The 23867-nt window shown below is 47.8% G+C and overlaps 1 protein-coding gene and 1 long non-coding RNA gene across 3 annotated transcripts in view; both read right to left on the bottom strand.

The window, feature by feature from the left end:
* IGDCC4 (immunoglobulin superfamily DCC subclass member 4) overlaps positions 1-8043 on the bottom strand; it is a 75817-nt gene extending 67774 nt beyond the window's left edge. The window contains exon 1 of one of the 2 annotated variants that reach the window (XM_083713066.1): positions 7585-8043. In XM_083713066.1, coding sequence (XP_083569192.1) covers positions 7585-7642 — 58 coding nt within the window. In that variant the 5' untranslated portion in view covers positions 7643-8043. The remainder of the gene's footprint in view (positions 1-7584) is intronic. The other variant, XM_083713067.1, reaches the window with a different exon arrangement.
* The window catches only part of LOC310831985, a 372207-nt gene that overhangs the window by 333582 nt on the left and 14758 nt on the right, over positions 1-23867 (bottom strand). The gene's annotated exons all lie outside the window — the stretch shown is intronic.

The following is a 23867-nucleotide window of genomic DNA, read 5'->3' on the forward strand; positions in this document are numbered from 1 at the left end:
TGTAATCTGAAGCGTATGTAACCCGAGGTACCACTGTAGTTGTAATAGAAGAAAAATATACCTTTAAATAAAGGGAGAAGGAAATAGGGTTGGGGAATCCATGATGCATTCATTTGGGTACTTTGTGTGTGAGCATGGAGAACCTCCATATTCAAAGGAAGTATATCACTGAATACTTAGGCAGAAATGCAACCTAGGTCTCCTCCTCTCCTGGGCATTTTTGTCTAAGTTGCATTTCAGTTCTCCAAATAGCCTCTTTCTATTCCCAAAGCACAAAATTAACTCGCTACCCAAACAACAATGCTCTCGTTAAGTTGCTGCGTTCTCCCTCTGTAATGCAAATATGGAGTAAGGAAAAACGTTGGGATGCAGGCCAGAGACAAATTACTGTGCAATTAAATACTTGCTTAATTATATGAACCAGGGCGGCTGGGCTCACTGCTGTGGGAAACGTCAAGAGCAGGGAAGGAGACTGTAAGCAGGCTGGAGCTGCCTCAGTAGGCACCACACTGGCCACTAAGGGCACCAGGAAGGGCTGGGAGGAGCTCCTGGTCTGAAACCCTGAAGAGCTGCTGCCAGTCAGTGTCGACAACACTGATCTAGCTGGACCAATAGGTCTGACTTGGTGTAAGGCAACCTGGGATGTTCCTCTGTGCACAGGTCCATCACCTGCAGCAACTGGTATCCCAAGGTACATTGCCTCTGAGCATGGAGTCTCTACTTACCAAGCAAAGCATATTGATCTTGCCTTCAAGAATCCATCAAGCCAAAATTGATGTACCTTTTTCTAACCCCCTTGCCTTCGAGATGTTTTGGACTACAACTCCTATCAGGCCCAGCCATGGGAGGTGTAGTCTAAAATGTCGAGAGGACAATGGGTTAGGAAAGGCTAATCTATCAGCCTACCCCGGGGGGGCAGCAAATTCAATGAATTAATTCTGAGAATGTGAAGTCCCTCATTTTGTCCTCTTCTAAACAAACAGCATCCAAAATGTTTTGCTGTGGCTTTATAATTTGTTGGAAGCTGCCCAGAGTGGCTGGGGCTAACAAAATAATAATAATAATAATAATAATAATAATAATAATAATAATAATAATAATAATAATAATAATAATAATTTATTTTTACAATTTAAAAAAGAGTATTTTCATCCACTGCCCCCTCAAGCCAATTTGATTCCCAGCCGGCACTGAAAGCCACCAACCCCAAACTTCCCCCTCCCTGCCAGCCTAGCCCTCTATAGAAACTTGGTCCCGAAAAAGCCAACCGCATTTTAAGCAGGCCTGTGTGCCTTTGCAAAATGATATTGTGCAAGGAGCTGAATGAAATCTGCATGCAGGTGACCATTCGGGGAAAACGAGCAAGAGGCATGTGACTGCCAAGACAATGGGAGACCCAAATTCTCAGGGAAAGGGTCCTAAGTTTATTCAGACGCCAACAGCTTCTGGTGTGGGGAGGGGGGGGGGAGTGAAGAGAAAGGGAGAAAAAGCATCCGCCGGGAACAAAAAAAGCCTTAAAGTCAAGGGAGGAAACTCACAAAAGGAACCTGATACAAACTGCCTAAATTGAGGATTATATAATCCGATTGTCGAGCTAGTGGGAAAAAGCTTCTTTCTTTCACCTCTCCGTTCCCAGAGCTGGTTCTGTCCCTTTCGGGAGCCCCACCACAAAGCAAGCAACGCGCACTGCCATAACAGAAACCAACGGGGCATGTCGCTCTCTTTTTTTTTTCTAAAGTGCTTCTGCAAGTTCTTCAGGGGAAATCCACATCAGAAGAGACCTTGCTATAGTCTGAACAGTCTGCACTGAGCAGAGAAAAGGTGAATACTATATGTTTGCAATACTGTACACACCCTGAGTTTTGCATAGTCTGTTCGAGCAATATGGTTCAGGCTTTCAAAGGGGGGGGGTGGAGAGGGACCCTCTAAGGGAGAGCAAACATGACAAAAGAATGACAAAAGAGAAAGGGGGGTTGCCAGGTTTTTCACTGGGTCTAGTACTGTGCTTTTAAGAGAGGCACAGCAAAATTTAGTGGGGTTTCCTCCCTTGTACAGAGGGGAGAGTAATGGGGGGGGGGGAGAGGGAACCTGTTTAATTTCTGTGTGCCAGGGGGACATGCTGGCAACTTTTAGGGGAGGGGGAGGGGTACATGATCTCTTATAGTGTTTCTTCCGAGTGATCACTTCCCCCTGGAAAAGTTTTTTTAAAAAAAATTGTATTTTATTGAAAACGTTCAGTGGACAAAGAAAGAAAGAAAGAAAGAAAGAAAGAAAGAAAGATGCTTGAAACTGTAATGCAATATGATATATAGCTCTATGCTATTATTCCGATTATTAGCAAGTCATTATAATTTTTATAAATGCATTTCTAATATCATCATATTTATCCAGACACGAGTTGTGAAAAGCCATCCCCCGAAAGCATTTTTAGAAAACAATGAAAGCCATATTTCCTCAGCTGCCTTTTCCCATCCACTTCTTAAAGGTTTTACGTTTTCAGCACATAACGTGGCTTGCCTGATTTTTATCTGAATAATCCTGACACAAAGGAGATTATGGGCTTCTGCGTTAACGACCTCTTGTGCAACAGAGAAAAGAATTGCATGACAAGTGACATCTGCCAAAATTTCTCCTTCGCCTCTTTTATTGAGATGTGCGCAAGCCTCAAAAACTGCAACCAAACCAAGCCACAGAGATGCAGAACTCTAAGACAAGATTTTGTTTAGGGGAGGGGGTGGGCAAGGAATATGACTGCGGTCCTATTGAAAGGAAAGTCCCATTGAAATTACTGGGACTTGCCTCTGATTAAGCATGTGCACAATCAGGCTGCTTGATGGGCTACAATTATGAGGCTTGGAAACTTTGACAGCTGGGCTTTGCTCTCCACACCCCCAAGCCCCTGCCCCTCTTTCCATCCTGCTTGAGGAAGACTCCCGTGGCATCCAAAAACTTGCACACCCCTACACGAACAGAAATTTGGATGAGGAAAGACTGTGTACATCTCCAGTGGAATTGGGGGGGGTGGAGGAGATGCTGTGTTTGATGGGTTGGGAAAGGGGGCTTTTAGAAAGTGTTCCAGGCCCTAGTGGTTGCCTGCCTTGATGGGGAAAGTTCTTTTCTATCTGCTTGAAGAATGGAGGCTAGTCAAATCAGGCAAAAAAACCTGCTGTTTTGCAAGCCTTATACTGCACACCTTGGAAAATGAGAGAAAGGTTTCTTTAAAGGAACTCCAGCTGAATAATGTACAGAACATGTTAACAATTTACAGACCTGCATTAAGCTAAAGCCACAGCAGAACTTTTCATTAACCAAAACAGCAGCAGGAGCAAAGTTTGAGGGAGCTGCAAATCAGTTTGATCTGGAAAGCAGGGCTCCCATTTGGCCACATTTAACACTCTTAATAATCCAGAGGCAGCAGAAAGAGAAGCCAAAGGGCTCCTGGAACAGTTCATATATGTGTGCAAGGGGGAATGTCAACAAGGGGCAATTCATCTCTGCCCTGAAATCCCCTCTACTATAGACACACGTCTTCCTATATACATAAAAACGTAAGGCTGTTGTCATGCTGCAGTACACATGGCTGCTAATAGGTGGCCACACCACCAGCAGTATGATGGCAGGCAGGCAGGCAGGCAGGCAAGCAGGTAGCAGGTGGTCCAGGTGAGCTGTTTAATAGAGGGGTGAGGTACTTCAGAGAGACATTTGACAATCACCTCTCTGAAGTCGCGCCCCCCCCCCCACTAAATGCAACTGCAGCAAAGTTTTAACAGTGGAGAGGAGGTATTTCATTTGAGAATTTGAACATCATTCGTTTGAGAATCATTTGAAAATTTGCTCTTTATTACTCTAAAGGCAAGTGCACCAGATATGAGAGCTGAAAGAGGCAGATGAAGATGATGGACTTTTCAGAGCTAGCCGACCTGACTTAGAGAATCCGTGACCAGAAGGAGGAGGACTACCAGGAAGAATGGACGGAATTTAAAGATTATTTAGCTAAATATGTTAAGTTAAGTTAATTGAAAAAGCTTGTAAATACCAGATAGGCTTAGAATTTTAATATGTTAAGTGATTAATTAAGAATTGAAAAGAAAGAAAGATGTTAATGAATAAGTTAATTTTTTTTTGAGAATATTGGTGTTGAGAACCATTAAAATGATTTACAGTGAAATTCAACTAGGGAGACATGAGGAAGTCACTTAACAAAGTTACTGAAGTTTGGTTTAGAGTGAAGATTTTTGTTTGTTTGTTTGTTTGTTTGTTTGTTTGTTTGTGTCAAAACTATGCTGGAAAACTAATAAAACTTTTGGATATGAGAGCTGAAAGAAAGGAATTCTTCAAGCAGTACACAGTTAACCTACGGAACTCGCTCTGACAGGAGGCAGTGATGGCCAGCAACCGGTAGATGGCTTTAAAAGACAAATTCATGGAGCTATTAATTGCTACAAGCCGCAAAGGCTGTGCTCTGGCATTGTTCCTGAATATCAGCCGCTGGAAACCTCAGGAGCTCTTGTGCTCAGGTCTTGTTTGTGGGTTAAAGGTAAAGGTAAAGGTACCCCTGCCCGTACGGGCCAGTCTTGACAGACTCTGGGGTTGTGCGCCCATCTCAGTTAAGAGGCCAGGGGCCAGCGCTGTCCGGAGACACTTCCGGGTCACGTGGCCAGTGTGACAAAGCTGCATCTGGCGAGCCAGCGCAGCACACGGAAACGCCGTTTACCTTCCCGCCAGTAAGCGGTCCCTATTTATCTACTTGCACCTGGGGGTGCTTTCGAACTGCTAGGTTGGCAGGCGCTGGGACCAAGCAACGGGAGCGCACCCCGCCGCGGGGATTCGAACCGCCGACCTTTCGATCGGCAAGCCCTAGGCGCTGAGGCTTTTACCCACAGCGCCACCCGCGTCCTGTTTGTGGGTTACCTACAGGCATCTGGTTGGCCACTGTGAGAACAGGATGCTGGACTAGACGGGCCATTGGCCTGATCCAGCAGCCTCTAAAGAACACACCATTCTCCCTAGTCTCTTCTTCCCGGGGGGTTCCCCGACTCCATTCCCAACTCTGTCCAAAGGGGCAGCAGCTTCCTAGCATGCCTAGATGTAAGCCCCTGATCCTATACAGTAGGGGCTGCCACCCCTGCTTGCTCCACTCGCTAGTCCCTTTCCCAACCCTATTTCCCCCACAGCTCACCAAACCCTGCCCCCTTTACACCTGACCAAACCCACCTCTCTTTGCACCTCACCCAGTCCCTCACCCATCTCCCTGCCTGAAGCCCCTCCCCGCCCTGCTTGACCCAATCCCCATGCCCTTTCAAAAGAGGGAGAAAGTGCTTCAGAAAGCAGTTTGCCAGACAGCTGTTTTCATATGAAATTAAGGTTGCAAACTTCTTTCACCACTCCTGCTCCTTTGAGCAACAGTCTGGCATGGTAGAAATTAACAAACAATACTGTACTGGGATTTTTTTCACAGCACAGAGATAGCTTATGTGGGGGGTGGAGCCATTACCTGAACTGCATATCAGTTGCAGGAATTGTTTAATAATAAGAATCAGTTGCTCTTTACAGCTTGATGGGTCAGTGCGCCTGGCTGTTAACCACAAGGCTGGTGGTTCGAGCCCACCCAGGGATGGCTCACAGCTATGAGCAGGATTCCTGCATTGCAGGGGGTTAGACTAGATGACCCTCGGGATCCCTTCCCATTCTACAATTCTATGATTGTATGAAAGAATCGTTCAACCAAATATTAAGTGACACTTTATTACATTCTCTGGATTTTTAATACAGCTGTTTCAAAACTAATCCAGTTACAGAGTAGGAAAAAAGCAACGGAAGAGTGTTCCCTTTTCATCCGTTGGCAAAGCAAATACTTTCCAGGCCGCTCATGCCAGTGAGCCCAGCCGCGTGCTATACACTGCATGGGTTTTGGAACAAAGGTGTCACAAATGACACTCCACTGGCCAGCCACCTGAGGTTTTCAGAAGCAGCCATGGCTACCTTCTGCCCATTCCATCCTGGCCAGAAAGTCTACACTACTTCCACAGAAGGTGCCCTCCAGAAATATTGGACTGCAACTCCCATCAGCCTGAAAACATCACAGAGGGTACCTACCCATTGCAGGAAAAGCTGCTCTATTCTGCTTTCCAACTCAACTCAACTAGCAGCTGCAGTAGTTGCAACTCTGCCTCTATGAAAGTCTTGTAGAAAACCAGATGATCTGGGTTTAGTCGCCAGCCAGCTTGCCTGCACCTGCCGTGTCTCAGGAGCACAGGAATTTGTACAGTCCATTGGTCTATCTAGCTTAGCACTGTCCATACTGACCAGCCGGGTTTCAGCCAGCGGACATACCCAGCCCTATCTGAAAGTATCAGGAAAGCAGCTGCCTGGCTACCACCAACTTGCTGCCTTTCCCCTTACAAGTGGCTCGTTGCAGCGGTTCTTCAGAGTTACTCGCCTGGGAAGGCTCTTCACTCATCTTTGGTGAGATGCCTCACAGCAGCCCCCGAGACAGTTTTACCAGGCAGGGACGAGAAGTTCCCTAGGAAAACAACTTTTGAGGGACGTGGGGAGGGCGAACACGATCATAACCCTGGACAAAGGCTGAATGGGAATGGGTGGCGGGCGGTGAACACCAATGCCATCTCGCAAACAAGACAGCTGGCTGATGTGGGTGTGATTTTCTCTCGTTGGCAACAGATCCTTTATCTGTTGGACAGCCGGGAAGACCCCGTTCCAAAGCCCGCTTGGAGAGCATGGCGGTCTTTGTTTGTTGATCCCCCACCCCCCGCGCGCAAAGCTCATTGAACGCTGGAAACGTCGCCATGGAAGTACCTGAAACTCCCCTCTCCACCTCGCATTTTTTGCAAGGCTTTCTTTAACACCCCCACCCCAGTATGCAGGACGGGTGTGTGTGTTTTTGGAGGGGGGCATTGTCGAAAAACCAAGGCCATCGCAAAGAGGGCACCATTCGATCTCCAGAGGAAGGTCCGTTTGCGCGGAGCCTTTCCCCGCCGCGCGCGTCCCGCTTCCACGACGCCTCGTAAGCCAGCAAACAAACCCACCCCGCGTGGGGCGCGGGCAGCTCCGGCCACGCCAGCCCGGCGACCAGTCGCAAGAGGCGAAGCGAGGCCGCCCTGGGATTCGGCGCCCGGATTGCACGTGCAAACGCGCACACACCTGTTTGCGCTCGTCACACAGCCGAGCAACGGGACGGCCGGAGCCCCGCGGCGCGCACCCTCCCCCCTCGCCAGGGCCACCACCACCACGTTGCCCATTGTGGACGCGCCAGCGAAGATTGGAGGCTGAGATGGAACCTCGGAGCGGCGATCCTGACCTCTTCACGTCTACACACAACCCATTATTTGCTCGTGTCTTTTTGCGTGGCCCCAGGCCGAGGGGTCCCGCGCTCCCTGCCCAGCTCCCGCTCTGCGCTCCACCGCGCCCGGTTCTTTGCACCGACCGACTAGCAAGGCTGGAGGGGGGGGGGGGTAGGAAATACAACCACAAATCCCCATCCCACGAAGAAAAAAAGAGTGCCCAGCCACACCAAGCGCCCTCAGCCCCCCTCCCCGGACTCCTCTCCTGGGTTTGGGTCTTTACCTTCCACGGTCAAGGTCAAGGCAAGAATCGCGAGGCCAAACAGTCCCTCTAGCGCCATGTAAGCCCTTCGGAGCTCCGGGTGTGCGAAAGGGGGCGCCGCGAGGAGGAGGTGGCGGCGAGCGGGCGGGCGAGCGAGCGAGCGAGGCAGCAACCCCGGCGGCCGGAGTCTGCTCCGCGGCTCGCCTGTTGGGTCTGGCGCGCGAGGGTTAGACGCGCGCGCGAGCGAAGGGCTGCTGCCGCTGCTGCCTCCCCTCCTCCATCGCCATCTTGTGTGAATGCAAAAAAAAAAAAAATGAAAGGAGAAGAGGTGACTCTGGGAGTTGCAAGGCACACACGCGCAACCACGCGCGCCTGGCCCGAGCCGAGTCCCCCTTTCGGTGCCCGAGGGAGACGCCCCGGGCGCCACCTTCCGCCGGCCGCTCCCCCTGGACTGCCCCTCGCGCGCGCGCGCCCCCTTGGCTTTCTTCTAGGCTGCTGAGCCCAGACAGATGGGTCTCTCTCTTTTTCTCTCTCTCTCCTGGGAAGGGGAAGGGGGTGGTCTCTCTGCCAGCGCAAAACAAGGGGACGGAGAAGGCAAAAGGGAGCCTTGCGTTTTCCCCTGCTTTTGCTGGCCGGGCGAGAGAGGAGGAATGAATCTCTCTCTCTCTCTCTCTCTCTCTCTCTCTCTCTCTCTCTCTCTCTCTCTCTCTCTCCTCGCCCGGTCCTTGCTTTCTTTTTGCACCCAGAGATAAAAACCATGCAGGGCATTCAGAAAGGATAGAGAGAAAAGTTTTTCTCCCTCTCTCAGAGCGCTAGAACGCATGAGCTGCATGATGGAAGAGTCGGGACAGGGACAAGAACTTTACGCAGCGCGTGGTTAACCTCTGGAACTCGCTCCCGCAAGAGGCAAGGGATGGTCATCAACTTGGTAGTCTTTAACAAATCCATGGAGGACGAAGCTACCAGTGGCTTCCACCCGCGATGACTGTCGTCTGCCCCCACAGTCAGAGGCAGCCAGCAAGGCTTCAACTCTTAATCTCAGGATTGTGGGTTTGAGCCCCACACTGAGTGAAAGATTCCTGGATTGCAGGGGGTTGGACTAGATGATCCTCGGGGAACCTCCCAATTCTACAGCTCTATGATTCCGAATACCAGCTGCTGGAAGCCACAGGAGGGGAGGAGGCTGTTATGTTTGAGTCCCGCTTGACAGTTTCCCAGTCAAGCATGTGTTCGCCCACTGTGAGAGCAGCCTGCTGGACTGGATAGGCCATTGGCCTGATCCAATGGGCTCTTATGTTCTTACATAGCACAGTGATATATGGACCATATAATTGCAGGGCTGGAATGGATCCTAAAGGTCATCTTATCTAATCCTCTGCAATGCAGGAATCACAAATATATGAAAAGAGTGTAGGGCCCTAGGAAGACTGCTGGACACTCAGACTTATGACTCTGCCATAGGCTCCTCACATGCTTCCAAGCCTATTGGCACAGGCTTAACAAGAAATGCACATTTAAATTCACACCAGGTCAGGGAGAGAAGCATTTTGAAGCTGATAACTGCATAGTTCTGTGCCTGGGGTAAATGTCTACTCAATGTGGAATCTATACAGCTCAGCAGGACTCCGTTGGTTGTTAATTGGTAACTTGGTAAGTTTTAACAGCCTATTGGAAAATGGAGGGGGGTGGGAAACAGACAAGTGTTCTGAGTGAAGAAGATGCCTGTGTGATCTGAAAGCCTGCCACCTTGCCAACACAACTGGACCTATGGTGAGGAAGGGAAAGGGTACAGTGAACCACCACTGACCCAGACTGCAAGCAAACACACACACACACGAAGGTAGAACCAGTCCTGTCTGAAATAGTAGGGAAGTGTTATTGAGTGAGAAAGATGCCTGTGTGATCTGAAAGCTTGTTACTCTGCCAACCCAACTGGGTCCATTGGGCACACATACACATGTGAAGAAGGTGCAACTAGCCCTTTCTGAAATAGCAGAAAAGTTCTCTTGAATGAAGAAGATGTCTGTGTGATCTGACAGCTTGCTACCCTACTAACCCAACTGGGTCTGATGGGCAGGGGTGTGTGGGTGTGGATGTGTGAAGCAAACCACCAAAGACTCTGTCTGCTGGCAAACACACACACACACACACACACACACCAAGCAGCAGCCACAAGTCTTGTCTGGATCAGCCGTGCCAAAGAGCAGCAGCTGGCTGCATTTAATAGGCATAATGTAAGTGAACAACAAAATACGCAATTTGCTCAACAACTCAAGAGATATCAGGGCAATTCTGTACAGCGAAAAGGGAGGGGAAGCAGCCCTTTAGATGCTCATGCCCTCCGGGAGCTTATGTATAATAAGTTCATTTCATTATGCTGGCTCTCATAAATATTTATTGCATGCACAACCACCTCTCATTGCTCTTCTGAGGATGGGTGGTGGGTGCATTATTCTTAGGCATGGAGGTTTCCTCCTCCCTCTGCCGCCACCGCCCAGCCCCCTCTCAGTCTGGCCTCCCTGCAAGCTGTGCAGAGAAGTCTGTTTGGACAAGAGGCTTTGGGGGAGTGAGAGGGTAAGGGTGGCAGCAAAAACTGGAGAAGGCAAGAGACAGATTCCGTTCCATAAAGGGTCCTAGCTCAGCAACAGAGTATCTGAAGGCCCCAGGTCCAGTCCCCAGATTCTCTAGGTGGGCTGGGGGTGGGACTCCCATCTGAAACCCCAGAGAGCAGGCTCCCAGTCAGTGTCAACAATACTGAGCTAGATGGGCCAACAGTCTGACCTAGGATAAGGCAGCTTCCTAGACCCCTATTTAAATCTGTCCTTTATTAAGAACCATGAGGAATGGAGTGTTATGTTTAAAGGAATTGTCAAAGCTAAGGTAGCAATCTAGGGACGCAGGTGGTGTTGTGGGTTAAACCACAGAGCCTAGGACTTGCCGATCAGAAGGTCGGCGGTTCGAATCCCCGTGACAGGGTGAGCTCCCGTTGCTCGGTCCCTGCTCCTGCCAAGCTAGCAGTTCGAAAGCACGTCAAAGTGCAAGTAGATAAATAGGTACCACTCTGGCGGGAAGGTAAATGCCGTTTCCATGCCCTGCTCTGGTTCACCAGAAGCGGCTTAGTCATGCTGGCCACATGACCCGGAAGCTGTACGCCGGCTCCCTCGGCCAATAAAGCGAGATGAGCGCCGCAACCCCAGAGTCAGTCACAACTGGACATAGTGGTCAGGGGTCCCTTTACCTTTAAGGTAGCAATTATATATTCTTATTTGGCAACAGCCATAGGACAGGGGCTGAGCATCTGCTTTGAATCCAGGAAATCACAGGTTCAAACTCCAGAAACATCTCCAGGTAGGGCTGGGACCTTCCTCTGCCTGAAACCCTGCAGAGCTACTGCCAGTCAGTGTAGGCAATACTGATCTAGATGGACTCATGGTCTGACGCAGCTTCCTATGTAGGACTCCTGATGGATAGCTCTGTCAGTGGAGCGTGAGATGCTTAATCTCAGGGCCATGGGTTCAAGCCCCACACTGGGCAAAAGATTCCTGCATTGCAGCAGGTCTTCCAACTCTACGATTCTATGCTTCTATGATTCCTATGCGCCTGGCTCTTAAAGGGAAGGTTCAGTGGTAGAGCATCTGCTTTGCATGCAGAAAGTTTCAAGTTCAATCCCCAGAATCTCCAAGTAGGGTTGCGAAAACGTCTGCTACAGGGGAGCTCTTGCAGAGCTGCTGCCAGTCAGTGTCAACAATACTGGGGTAGGTGGACCAATGGTCTGACTTGATAGAAAGCAGCTATGATATGCAGGGTGGCTTGCACTCTGGGCCAGTGGTGGTGGTGAATTCTGATTTTTCTATGATAACCCCATAACCATGCCCCTTCTACAGCTGTAGTACAAAATGAAATTTTGACCAGTGAAGACATTATGGTTTCAATACCAAGCCCACCCTCTGTCTTCTTCTTCCTCTTCTTCCTTTTCTTCTCTCTCTCTCTCTCTCACACACACTTTGTTTAACATCCAGCCTGATGATGAAGAGTTCTGCCAGACTCAAAAGCTTGCTCACTACTTTGTGGCGTTTTGATTTTCTGGTAGTTCTGAAAAACAAAAGGGGCAGTTGTAGCCTTTAGCCGTGCATGTAAATAATGCAACCTCCCCTTCTTCTGCTTTGCTTATTGGGTAGGTTTCTCTTTGCGAAAAGCTCACTTATTTGGCATGCAAAGGATTGGCAAATAGCAGTGAAGTAGATTAAACAAGGGGCAGCGATTCGTCCCTGCTTCCCTGTGCCACTGCCCTCAGCTTCCCCAAAGCAAACAAAGAATACACTACATAGGAAGCTGCCTTATGTTGAGTCTGACCATTGCCCCATTTAACTCAGTATTGTCTGCACTGTCTGGCAGCAGCCCTCCAGGGTTTCAGGCAGAGGTCTCTCCAGAAGTCCCTGGAGATTTAACCTGGGACCTTCTCTATGCACAGCAAAATCTCTGCTATTGAGCTGAGTCACCCTTGAATGGCCTGGAGTGCCTGGTGCCTTGCAGAGTGAAACAGAGAGCTCTCTGCTACCACGGAGTATACAATTTTAAATGTCTTTCCTTTTGCCTGTCCTGAATCTCCCACCATTCTGCCTCGTGATTCTGGGTTCTAAGGCTACAACAGAGTTTTTTCTCCTATCCATCTAACTCTGTACTGTCTACTCTGACTGGCAGCAGCTGTATAGGGTTTCAGACAAGGAGCCATACCAAGAACCAAGCAGGTGTATGGCCCTTCCCTGAAATGATGTAACCTTTTCTCCTAGGGAAAGTGCTTTTACCCCCTCCCTCCCCAACAATTTGGCTTGCCCTTTCTGCACAGCACCCACGGCTATTCGTGTTATTTTGGCACCTGAGTCAAAAAGCCCCATAAGCACCTCTTTCTTGGGGAGTAAAAAAATAAAATACAACAATAATACTCAGGTTAAATAGCTAACCGTTGGGTGCCCTATCACAGGGGTCAGCAAACATATTTTTTTGGGGGGGGATGAACGAATTCCTATGCCCCACAAATAATTCATTGTAATTAATTGTTAATTTCATTGTACACATGTTGTACATTGACAATAAAGGTATTATTATCATTATCATTATTATCATCATCATTATTACTATTAACCAGAGATGCATTTTAAATACAGTGGTACCTCAGGTTAAGTACTTAATTCGTTCCGGAGGTCCATTCTTAACCTGAAACTGTTCTTAACCTGAAGCACCACTTTAGCTAATGGGGCCTCCTGCTGCTACCGCCGTGTGCCACCGGAGCACAATTTCTGTTCTCATCCTGAAGCAAAGTTCTTAACCCGAGGTAATATTTCTGGGTTAGCGGAGTCTGTAACCTGACACGTATGTAACCCGAGGTACCACTGTAACAGGACACATTCTACTCATGTCAAAACACACTGATTCCTGGACCATCCACGGGCCAGAATTAGAAGGTGATTGGGCCGCATCCGGCCCCCGGGCCTTAGTTTGCCTACCCATTCCCTATCACAATAGACACAAAATCAGCCCCTGGAAGCAAGCATCTCACTCTGCCTTGTGGCAGGACCAGCTCACAGTGCTGCTGAATAACAGGTTACCAGAATATTTATGCCAGCTCAGAGACTGCCTCCTGATTTCTAATATGTCAAGGCTGAGACCTTGGCATTAGAGAAAAATGAGAGTTCAAATTAAGGCATGGCAAGGACAGGCAGCGTTAAGTGCTTGGGGTTCTGCTTTTGAAAACAGCAGCACGTTGAGAAGTCCAGACACGAGGAGCTCTTTCTTTTTACGGCGGCGAAGAGTCCTACAGTGACGAGAGGAAATAAACACATCCCAAACCTCTGGCGCTTTGAAAACAGGACTTTCCCTTATTTTGCATGCCTGGTTCCCATTGCCACCAGCTCCCTCACACACACACACACACACACAGGAGCATTTTCTTTCGAAACCTCGCTGCTGGAGGGATTCCATGTGCATCACTGCTCTTCAGTCAAAAGCGGTGTTCTTATCTCGCTTCTGGGTTTCTTCCCCGCTATTCGCCTCCCCCCCCCCCCCGCCCGCCCCAAGCTTTAAAAAGACACAGTTGTCCTTTCCTGCGTGGAAAGCTAAGAAATAGATAGGTGGGGCTTTTCATCATAGTCAGTGTGGCGAAGTGATAGAACCAGCAGTTGGGAATCTCAGGCACAAGGTCCAGATGTGAGATGTGAATAGATGCTAGTAAAGGTAAAGGGACCCCTGACCATTAGGTCTAGTCGTGGCTGACTCTGGGGTTGCGGCACTCATCTCGCTTTATTGGCCGAGGGAGCCGGCGTACAGCTTCCAGGTCATGTGGCCAGCATGACTAAGCAGCTTCTGGTGAACCAGAGCAGCGCACGGAAACGCCATTTACCTTCCTGCCGGAGCGGTACCTATTTATCTAGTTGTAGTTTGAGGTGCTTTCGAACTGCTAGGTTGGCAGGAGCAGGGACCGAGCAATGGGAGCTCACCCTGTTACGGGGATTCGAACCGCTGACCTTCTGATCGGCAAGTCCTAGGCTCTGTGGTTTAACCTACAGCGCCACCCACATCCCTGAATAGATGCTAGGAGAGGATATATTTATTAAGCTACTGTATTATCCTTCCTTCCTCATGTTTGTGAGTCCAGCAGAGTGTCATCCCTTTGCAGCTTAAAGGGAAGCTTAGATAGGCTAGTGTTAGCCTTTTCGTTGAAGCAATCCAGGGTGCTTTAAGGCAGACTGGATTCTCCTGGTCTCTCTCCCTTTTCTCCCCCTTAAAACTAAACAGTCTTGTAAAAGGTAAAAATAACATACAGTGGTACCTTGGCTTTCAAACGTAATCTGTTCGAGTTCTGAAACATTTGAAAACTGAAAACTCTGTAGGGAAGCCTCAATACCAGGGGTGGCAAAATCTTTTAGGCGTGGGCTGGTCCACTGTTCCTCAGACCTTGTGGTGGACCGAAAAAGCGCCACCGGGGGGTTGGGAGCAGGAAGAAGAGGCGGGGGCAAGTAGTCCTCCTCCCCACACCCCAGCCCCCACCCCAGCCACTGCGCTTACCTTCCCTGAGGCGGCCACCACCGCCACCATCACCGCCATTGTTGCTGCTGCTTCTCGTTGATAGGCAGAGCAAGCTTGTCCGCTCTGCTCTCTGGCCCACAGGAACACCAGGGTGGCAGTGGCAGAGGAAAGATGAGCAGCACAAAAGGGCTGGCTCCTGAGAGGGGCTGCTTAAAATGGCACTCAGCCAGCTCAGCCCAGTCCCCTTCCTCCTCTAGGCAGGGCAGGGAGAAGCCAGGAGGAGGGAGGCAGTAGCGGAGCTTCATGCTCCAGCACCGAGGGCGGAGAGCAGGCGGGGGCATGGCTAGTGCACGTCCCAGGGGCATGGCACCCCACTGGGATTGCGCTGCCCCCAACCCCCTCTTCCTCCGCCAGTGGAGGGAGGGAGGAGGCGCCGTCGTGGAGTGTGTGAGGGAGGGGGGAATGGAATGGCGCAGGAGGGCGAATGTAGCAGCCCGAATGAACAGAATCCCCACACCAACCCACGGACAGTCCGCGGGCTGGATCCTGAAGGCAATTGGGTCTGATCCTGCCGACGGACCTTTGTTTGCCGACCCCTGCTCAATACGGAAAACTCAATATGGAAAACTCAGTATGGAAGTCGCATGGCATGTTCAACGTCTGAGGCAAGTTCGAAAACCAAAGCATTTAGTTCTGGGTTCACGGCATCCAAAAACCGAAATGTTCAAAAACAGAGACGTTTGAAAACCAAGGTACCACTATATACTCACTCAGAATACTTGTTGCAGAGCAACAGATACAGCAGCTTTGTTCAGGCAGGCTTAATATGGTAATTCGGTTACAAAGACTTAACTTAAGTCTAGCTTAAAATGGTGTCTGAGCTGGAGCTCAGACTTAGGAGGTGTACTTACATTGTTGGCAGGACAGAAAGAGATGGGTCGGTATTAAAGATAGTGATACACTAGGTTCCGAGCCGAAGAACTTGTGCAATGGGGCTTGTGCAACAGGGCTATTTCCCCCCCCCCTTTCCCCCTGCCCCTAAATCTATTCTGGGTTCCCCCCCCCAACTCTCTGGAGCAAATTAGGGGGAGATGCATTGGAAGGAGATGGGGCAGAAGTCCCACTGCAGATGTGGAAGTCATCCTGCTCATGCACTGATTTAGTGAAATACCGTACTGCCCTTCTATTCCCTTACCACAAAGAGTGTCCCTTGCTGCACTCAGTCATTTGGTTCCAACCAGTAAATACCGCTAGAGGTTAAGACTGCAACAGAACAGCACCATTAAATAATTTCAGAGCTTTTCAAACAACATTTCATGTGGCTTTCAACACACAGACACACAAAAAACCCTTCTCACCCTCCAAGTTCCCATGGCATCCAAGCAATTACGAGAAGCTCATCAGCTTCCCTTTGAACTGTCCAATTAAATTTGTCATAAACAAAGCTATTGTCTTACAGCTGCCTTGCCCTGGGAAGTGATGGAGGAGAATTGCTAACGAGATCATCGCTGCTAATTGGTCTGTTGTGCACTCCCCCTTAACTTTTCCCAACTGAAGACAACTTTACATTTTTTAAAAAGAGTAAAATGGGAGAGGGGGGGAGAGAGAGAGAGAGAAGAGGAGGATTAAAGGAGCAGGGAGTGATGGTAAGTGGGTTCGTGAAATTTATTTCACCGTCCACACCTTACAGTTAAAACACATTTAAAACACATGTTTCCCCCAAAAAATCCTGGGAGTTAGAGTTTCCCAAAAGTGCTGGAAGTTGTAGTTTTGTGAGGGATAGACTGTTTCCAGTATTCTTTGGGGAAAGTCATGTGCTTTAAATGTATGGTGTGGAAGATCACTGTAGGAAATAGTGAAGATGGGGCATGGAGACAAAACATGACCAAAGTCCTGCGAGCCCATTTGTTTTCTTCTATAGACTGGAATAAGAATCCAGAAAAGCAAGGTAGGAGATGATTGATAGTTTTATGAAGATTTAAAGAAGGCTGATTTCCAAAGAATTGATGCTTTTGAATTATGGTGCTGGAAGAGACTCTTGAGAGTCCCATGGACTGCAAGAAGATCTAACCTATCCACTCTTAAGGAAATCAGCCCTGAGTGCTCACTGGAAGGACAGATTGTGAAGCTGAGGCTCCAATACTTTGGCCACCTCATGAGAAGAGAAGACTCCCTAGAAAAGACCCTGATGTTGGGAAAGATGGAGGGCACAAGGAGAAGGGGACAACAGAGGACGAGATGGTTGCATAGTGTTCTCGAAGCTACCAGCATGAGTTTGACCAAACTGCGGGAGGCAGTGGAAGACAGGAGTGCCTGGCGTGCTCTGGTCCATGGGGTCACGAAGAGTCGGACACGACTAAACGACACCACCAACAAACAGTATACTCATCTCCCTCATTAATCTCACTGTTACCGCTGATCCAACAGATTTGGTAGGCTTTTGAATATTAAAACCTGCCCAGTCTGTTTACCAGAACAGCAGGGGCTCACCAGGATTTTAGATGGAGGGGATTTCTCCCTGTCCTACCTGGAGATGCCAGAGGTTGAACCTTCTGTATGCAAAGCAGATTGCTCTGCTACAAAAATGGACATAGCAAAACATGCATAACAATGCCTATATCTCTGAAAATAACATACAAAAATCCATTGTATTAGGGGGGAAATGCCTTGCAAAAATAGTGTACATTAGGCAAAATTGCATACAAAATGTGTATATTAGAATATATTTGCGCTAAGATGCTGATAGATTTCCATGAAGACTTTTATTTTTTAAAATGCAAGTGTGGAGGACTGAATTTTAGATTTGGAAAATGAGAAACCGAGAGAACCTAAAATTGACATATTCGCACAGCTCTTAACTGCAGGTGTATTCGGTCTCTCAGTCTCCTCTGGACCTCTGCTGGGTTGACAGACCCTTTCTAACCACTTGAATCACTCGCTACAGAACTCCTTGGCTCAGCCCTGGCTACAGCTTTGAATCCAGCTCCAACCTCCATGCCAGGTGCTGGGCACAGAGAGTCTTGCAGATCTATAGCCCCCCAAGGCAGACTACTTGTTCCTGGTGCTTGCTGATGCAATAGTGTTCCTGTGCCTGCAAAACCTCTGAGCAACTCACAGTCCCCTTTGTGAGGGTGATGACCTTTCCCTCCTCTTCAAAAGTAAATAGAACAGAGTTTCTGCTTCAACTCTGGGAGTGGAGGCTGATCCCTTAGGACAAATGGGATACTGCCCCACTATCTTCCGTCTGCCCCAGCCAGTCCCCACTTGCCTGCTGCCTTACTTTGAACCAGTCCAGAGGATAGAGCTGCTTGTCAACTTCCTCCTCCTCCCTGGCAAGAGATGAGGACAAAACTAGATTGAGTGGGCTGGGCTGTCATTGGCTCTGGCGCCACCTACTGTTGGGCTCCCTACCTTGTGCCCTACCAATCCCAATAAGCACCTGACCTCCAGGGCCATTCTTGAACCTGAGTCCAACACACCTTGTCTGCTCACTTCCCTACCTTCCCACCTGATTCCCCAATCCGATTGCTGCCATCAGAGCAGATCTGAAAGCCTCTGAACAATCTTTTTCTCTTGTGATGCTAACTCTCCACCATGACATCAGCCATGCACTACTCAGCTCACTGTTCTTTCTAATTAATTAATCTGTGGCTGCATTCATTTAAAATTGCAGTGATCAGAGGGCTTATCCAAACCGAGCGATTGAAGGTCTGTCTCAGACTAATTAAATGCCAACGTCTCTTGAAATCAAAGCGGGGGGGACCCCCAAAACTCAACAACATAGTTTTATCTTACATCAACTTACACGCTTGATGTTTCTAATGCCTGTAGTTATATTCGGCAATGGTTTTCATATTTGTGAAATGTGTTTCTTCTAGTATACAAGAGCTTCAATCAACTGATGGAGAAATAGGTTCTCTCCAAAGAAAAGCTTTGTGGCTTTTGGAGAGTGATGGCACATTTGGCTGCCCAAATGGTACCACTCTCCCATGAAAGTCAATGCTTTCAAAGGCTTGCTTCATGGAATAGACATCCATTCCCGTCTGCATCTATCTTCATGCACACCTGGTGCCAATTGAAGCAGATCACTTCAATCTGGGGCATGACAAGACCAGCCCTGTTTTCCACACATCCTGTCAGGGACTGGCTGGACAAAGTGGAGTGGTAGGAGGCACCAGCTCAGGAACTACACAAGGATACTCTTTGTATAGCAATCTAGCTGCACTTCGTATAGCAATCTGAGTTAACACCACCCTTAAAAGTGGAGCCATTTTGTCTGTTGCTCTCTCCATACGCTATGTCTGCTACTTTTACTCATCACCACTCACCCTGTAAATACTTCCTGCATGAATAAAGCCTTTGAACTCCAGAAACTGTAAGTGATTGTCCCAATGTAATTTACCCAAGATGCAAAGACTGCTGACAGTTCCCACAATTTCTGGAATAAATGAAAGCAAATTCAATTCAATTCCATTCTCATTTTAATTCTATTTTTTTTATATAATTTTTATAATTGCACTTAGCTCTGTGCTTGACTGTGGCCATTCATTTACCATTTTTACCTATCTGAAAAATGTTGATGCTGTCTAAGCTTAAATATCATAATTGTTGGGGGAAATAAATAAAACAATTGTTCATATCACAATGTATGTGTGTGTTGATTTCTTTCTAACCTTCTTGTGTATATATTTCATACTTAAGGAGAGCAACTTCAGCAGAGCAATTCTCTTTTAAAATGAACTTTCCAAGCACTGGATTCCCCTATGTGAAAAATTCAGTTGCAGACTAGGCCCACAGACTTCTCCACTAAACTCCCAGGACCCTGCCAAGAAACTAACGTCTGTGTCTGTTTCCAAAATATCCCTATAAAACTTTGCTTTCTGCAGCTGGAGTGCCTTTGTTCAGAGTTTTATCATCTCAGGGAAGAGGGGGGAGTTCATGCAAACCCCACCAGACACAGAAAGCTCACAGGAGACAGTTGCGTGGCATTGCTAACTAGCCATTCCTTCCCCACAAATCAGCCACATGTTTGGTGGCAATGCAAAGGGGCTTTATGCGTGTACATCCTTGTGTATGTGGATCCTTCTCACATTGCCATAAAACACATGGCTGGTGAGGAGCATCATCACCGGGGTTGCCATATGTCTTCTTTTTCTAGGGCACGTCCTCTTTTTTTATGGGCATGTGAAATGAGAGTCATCATAGCAATCCATAGTTAAAAGTAGAAGTCAGCCAATGTGTGCTCTTTTTTTGCTCTTCAAAAGAAAGCAACCCTGTTCATTGCTAAGTGTGGCTATGGACACACTAATCTGTGCATTTTTGTTTGCCTCATTTTCTCATTTTTGGAATCTTAAGTTCATTTCTCCACATTTCCACATCCTCTTGTGAACTCCTTTTAATAAAAAATTATCTTGAAAGCTAAAAAGCATTTTGGGGCGCATTTATCCTCATATCACATTTTGTGTGCCATTTTGCCTATGATACACCTTTTTGCAAAGCATATTTTCCCTTATGTTCATGTTTTCCCCAATACATTGCATTTTGTATGTTATTTCCCCCATTATAGGGACATTTTACCCCAGTATATGCACCTTTGTTTACCCTCCACAGTAGAAGAACCACACACTGCAACATTCTGAGAAAGGCAATTTTCAAAGTGTCAGTTCGCAAAGTGTTTTGGGAAGTGTGGATTAGTTGATTCGCCTTTAAATGTGGACTGATTCAAATTACTCTCCTATTCCTAGATATGGGTGATACCTATCCATGTGGGGGGCAGGGCAGCTGGCATCACCCCCTGAGGGGTTTGTGTTCACTCTCCATACTCTCGCTGTGTTGCAGGACCTCCTATCTCATTCCGTTTCCTCTCACTCTCGCTGATTTGAGCCGGGAAGATTATTGAGAGAATTCAAGGAAAGTGGTTGATCAGGAAGAACAAGATACCTGAAGGCAGCAAAACAGGTTTGTATCATCCATGGGAAATAGAAGATAAAAGGATCTCAGTTTTTGGATGCTGCACTGTTAGAAGGGATGGACGCCTCTGTCAGTTTTGGCTTTTCTCTGTTTCTGGCTTTGTTTCCAAAACCAAGTTCAGTTCTTCATGTTGCCACATCCAATTTTGCAGACTTTTGAAATAAAATATGTATAATAATAATAATAATTTTTAAAAAATTATATCCTGCCCTCCCTAGCCGAAGCCGGGCTCAGAGCAGCTAACAACAATAAATGTAACACAGCATTCTAAAATCAATTCATTCTAAAATCAGTTCAAAATCAAATTAATGGCAACCATTGGGCTAGAGTTCTGTGAGGATTACCAAAGGAGGGGGTCAGTCTGTGCCTTGGGCCAAAGGCCTGGTGGAACAGCTCTGTCTTGCAGGCCCTGCGGAAAGATGTCAAGTCCCGCAGGGCCCTAGTCTCTTGTGGCAGAGCGTTCCACCAGATCGGGGCCACAGCTGAAAAAAACCCTGGCTCTGGATGCATCTTAAGCACACTTGGCATTTCAAGAGAGCAAGGGGAGGTTGAAAGCTGGAGACCAAGGAGAGCAGAGTTCAACTCTGTGCTGGAACATGAAAGTCACCTCAGACTAGGCACAGTCTCTCAGCCTAGCCTACCTCACAGGGTTGCTTTAATGATAGAACAAGGAGGAAGAGAATCACATACACCACCTTGAGCTCCTTTGTGGAAAGGTGGAATAGAGACACAGCAGTCTGGGTAGTGCAGCTGGTTAGAGCGCCAAGGCTGAGGGTTTGATCCCTGCATGTTCCTGCATTTGGGGGGGGGGGTTGGACTCAATGATCCTCAGGGTCCCTTCCAACTCTACGATTCTATGAAATAAAATTCTCCAGCAGCCATTAACGGTTGCCAAACACTAGTGAACTTTTTGCTTTAACTAACAGGAGAAGACCCCATTCCCTGAGGAAACAGGGAAAGATTCGTGTGTCTTGGGTCTGCAGCTGCTGTTGTGGTTTGAGCTTTTGGCTGGCTGACAAAAATGACTTTGGAGCGGAGCAAGCTGCCTTAATCTGAACCGCTGGTCCAGCTAGCAGCTAGCAGCATTTCTCTCCAGGGTTTCAGGCAGGAAACACACTCTACCAGCCCCCACCTGGAGATGCTATGATTTGAACCTGGAACCTTCCGCATGGAAAGAAGATGCTCTACCACTGAGCTATGGTGTTCCCCCCTGCCACACATGCACACACGCCCCAGGAACATAGAAAGCTGCCCTTTTACCAAGCCAGACCATTGGGTGTATTCAGCCCAGTGCTGCCAACACTGGCTGCAGCAGTTCTCCAGGGCTTCAGGGAGGAAACAGAGGACCTCCTACATGCGAGGGACCTTCTGAACCTGGGACCTTCTGCATGCAAGGGAGGCTCTCTGCCTCTGAGCTATAGTGCTGGCAAAGCAGGTTGCCAGCTGGGGCAGATAAAGCTCAAGATAAATGTGGCCATTAGCAGGAGCAACCAACTGGTTCTTGCCGAAGAGGAGGTGGCACCACCTCGTAATTTAATAGCTTGAGCTGAATGTTTCTTAAACTCGAGAGACAGCCTGTAAATCATGGAGATTATGCTTGCTCCTTCCAGCCCTGCTCTCCCTCTCCCACCCACCCCTTGCAAGTTGCTGCTACAAGGTTGAGTATGGGAAGTCCGTTCCACAAACCCAGCTGTCCTTAAGCTCCCGAAGAAAGAGCGGGAGAGGCAGCTTAAGTCCCACTAGGTGTTCCCAGCTAGTAAATCAATCAGTTTCCCAAAGGCTTTGGACATGGTGCATTGAGCAATTCGCTGGTTGGAAGCCAGAGAGGAATCTGTGAATTTCGGTTTCTCTCATGCTGCAGATGCACCGTGCCTTTAAAGTGCATCAGAAGCACATGGCTTCCTGCAAAGAATCCTGGGAACTGTAGTGCACTGGGGTACAATTCTGAGCACCCACCTCCAACTACAAATCCCTGGATTCTTTGGGGGAAGTAATGTGCTTTAAATTTCTCATTTTTCCGATTTTAAGACCCGTTCTTGATATTCCCACATCAGTTTGCAATTTCAAAGAAATCCTCATGAAAATTCGCCACCATTTTAGTGCAAATTTCTCTTAAGATATCCATTTTTGTATGCAGATTTGCCATGCAATTTCCCCTACTATGATGCATTTTGCATGTTATCTTCAATAATATATGCAATTTATGCATATATTCATTGAGATATTCATTTCCCCGTAATATATACTTTTTGGCACACATTACTTGACTGAAGAACTGCATTGCAAAATTCAGAGAAGTGCAAATTTCAAAGGGCAGCTGTATTTTGGTTTGCGTAGTGTTCCAGAAAGTGTGAATTAGGTAGGTAGCTTCACCTTTAAATGGGAACTGAATTGAATTTCTGCCCAATCTGTTCTGGTTGGGGCATTTCAAAGACTCACGCCCATGCACAAATCCATACAAAGCCAGTGTGGTGTAGTGGTTAAGAGCGGTGAACTCATAATCTGGTGAACAGGGTTCGATTCCCCGCTCCTCCACATGCAGCTGCTGGGTGACCTTGGGCTAGTCACACTTCTCTGAAGTCTCTCAGCCTCACTCACCTCACAGAGTGTTTGTTGTGGGGGAGGAAGGGAAAAGGAGATTGTTAGCCGCTTTGAGACTCCTTAGGGTAGTGATAAAGCAGGATATCAAATCCAAACTCTGTCTTTCTCCACTTGAGTCCTCATCTGGGTGTGTTTAAAAGGCACACCCAGCAATCTTATACATCTCAATGGCACATAGCAGGGAGTAGAGGCACATTTGTTTATTGTATGCCATTATAAACCCTTTCTGTCCTCTAAAGAACTCACTTCCCATTTTATCCGCACAACAGCCCTACGAGGTAAGCAATGCTGAGAGATAGTGACTGGCCCAAGGTCAGCCAGCAAGTTTGAGAGGGAGAGAGGGAGAGAGGGAGAGAGGGAGAGAGGGAGAGAGAGAGAGAGAGAGAGAGAGAGAGAGTCTTCTCTATGGCTGCACCTAGATGTTGAAAGTCTGGAGCTCCCTTTAACCTCCTCACTTGCTTTGCTTTTTGCTCCTTAGCCAGTAGGGATTTGGCCTGTCAAGTAGAAAATCCTTTGCTGATTTGGCCTCTGGTTTTATTTGTTTTAATCTGCTGCGCCCATCTCTATTTTTACAGGGGCTTGTTTTCCTGTTGCTCTTGTCAATTGTTTGATTAATTTCTGTTGGATGTTTTATTTTCCCTTGCTAAAAAAGCTGACCTTTAAATATTGCCTCTGGGTGGGAAACTGTTGTATATTGAGTCAAAGGATTT

Source organism: Podarcis gaigeae, assembly GCF_964106915.1.
Source record: "Podarcis gaigeae genome assembly, chromosome: 14".
In the NCBI taxonomy this organism is placed as follows: Eukaryota; Metazoa; Chordata; class Lepidosauria; order Squamata; family Lacertidae; genus Podarcis; species Podarcis gaigeae.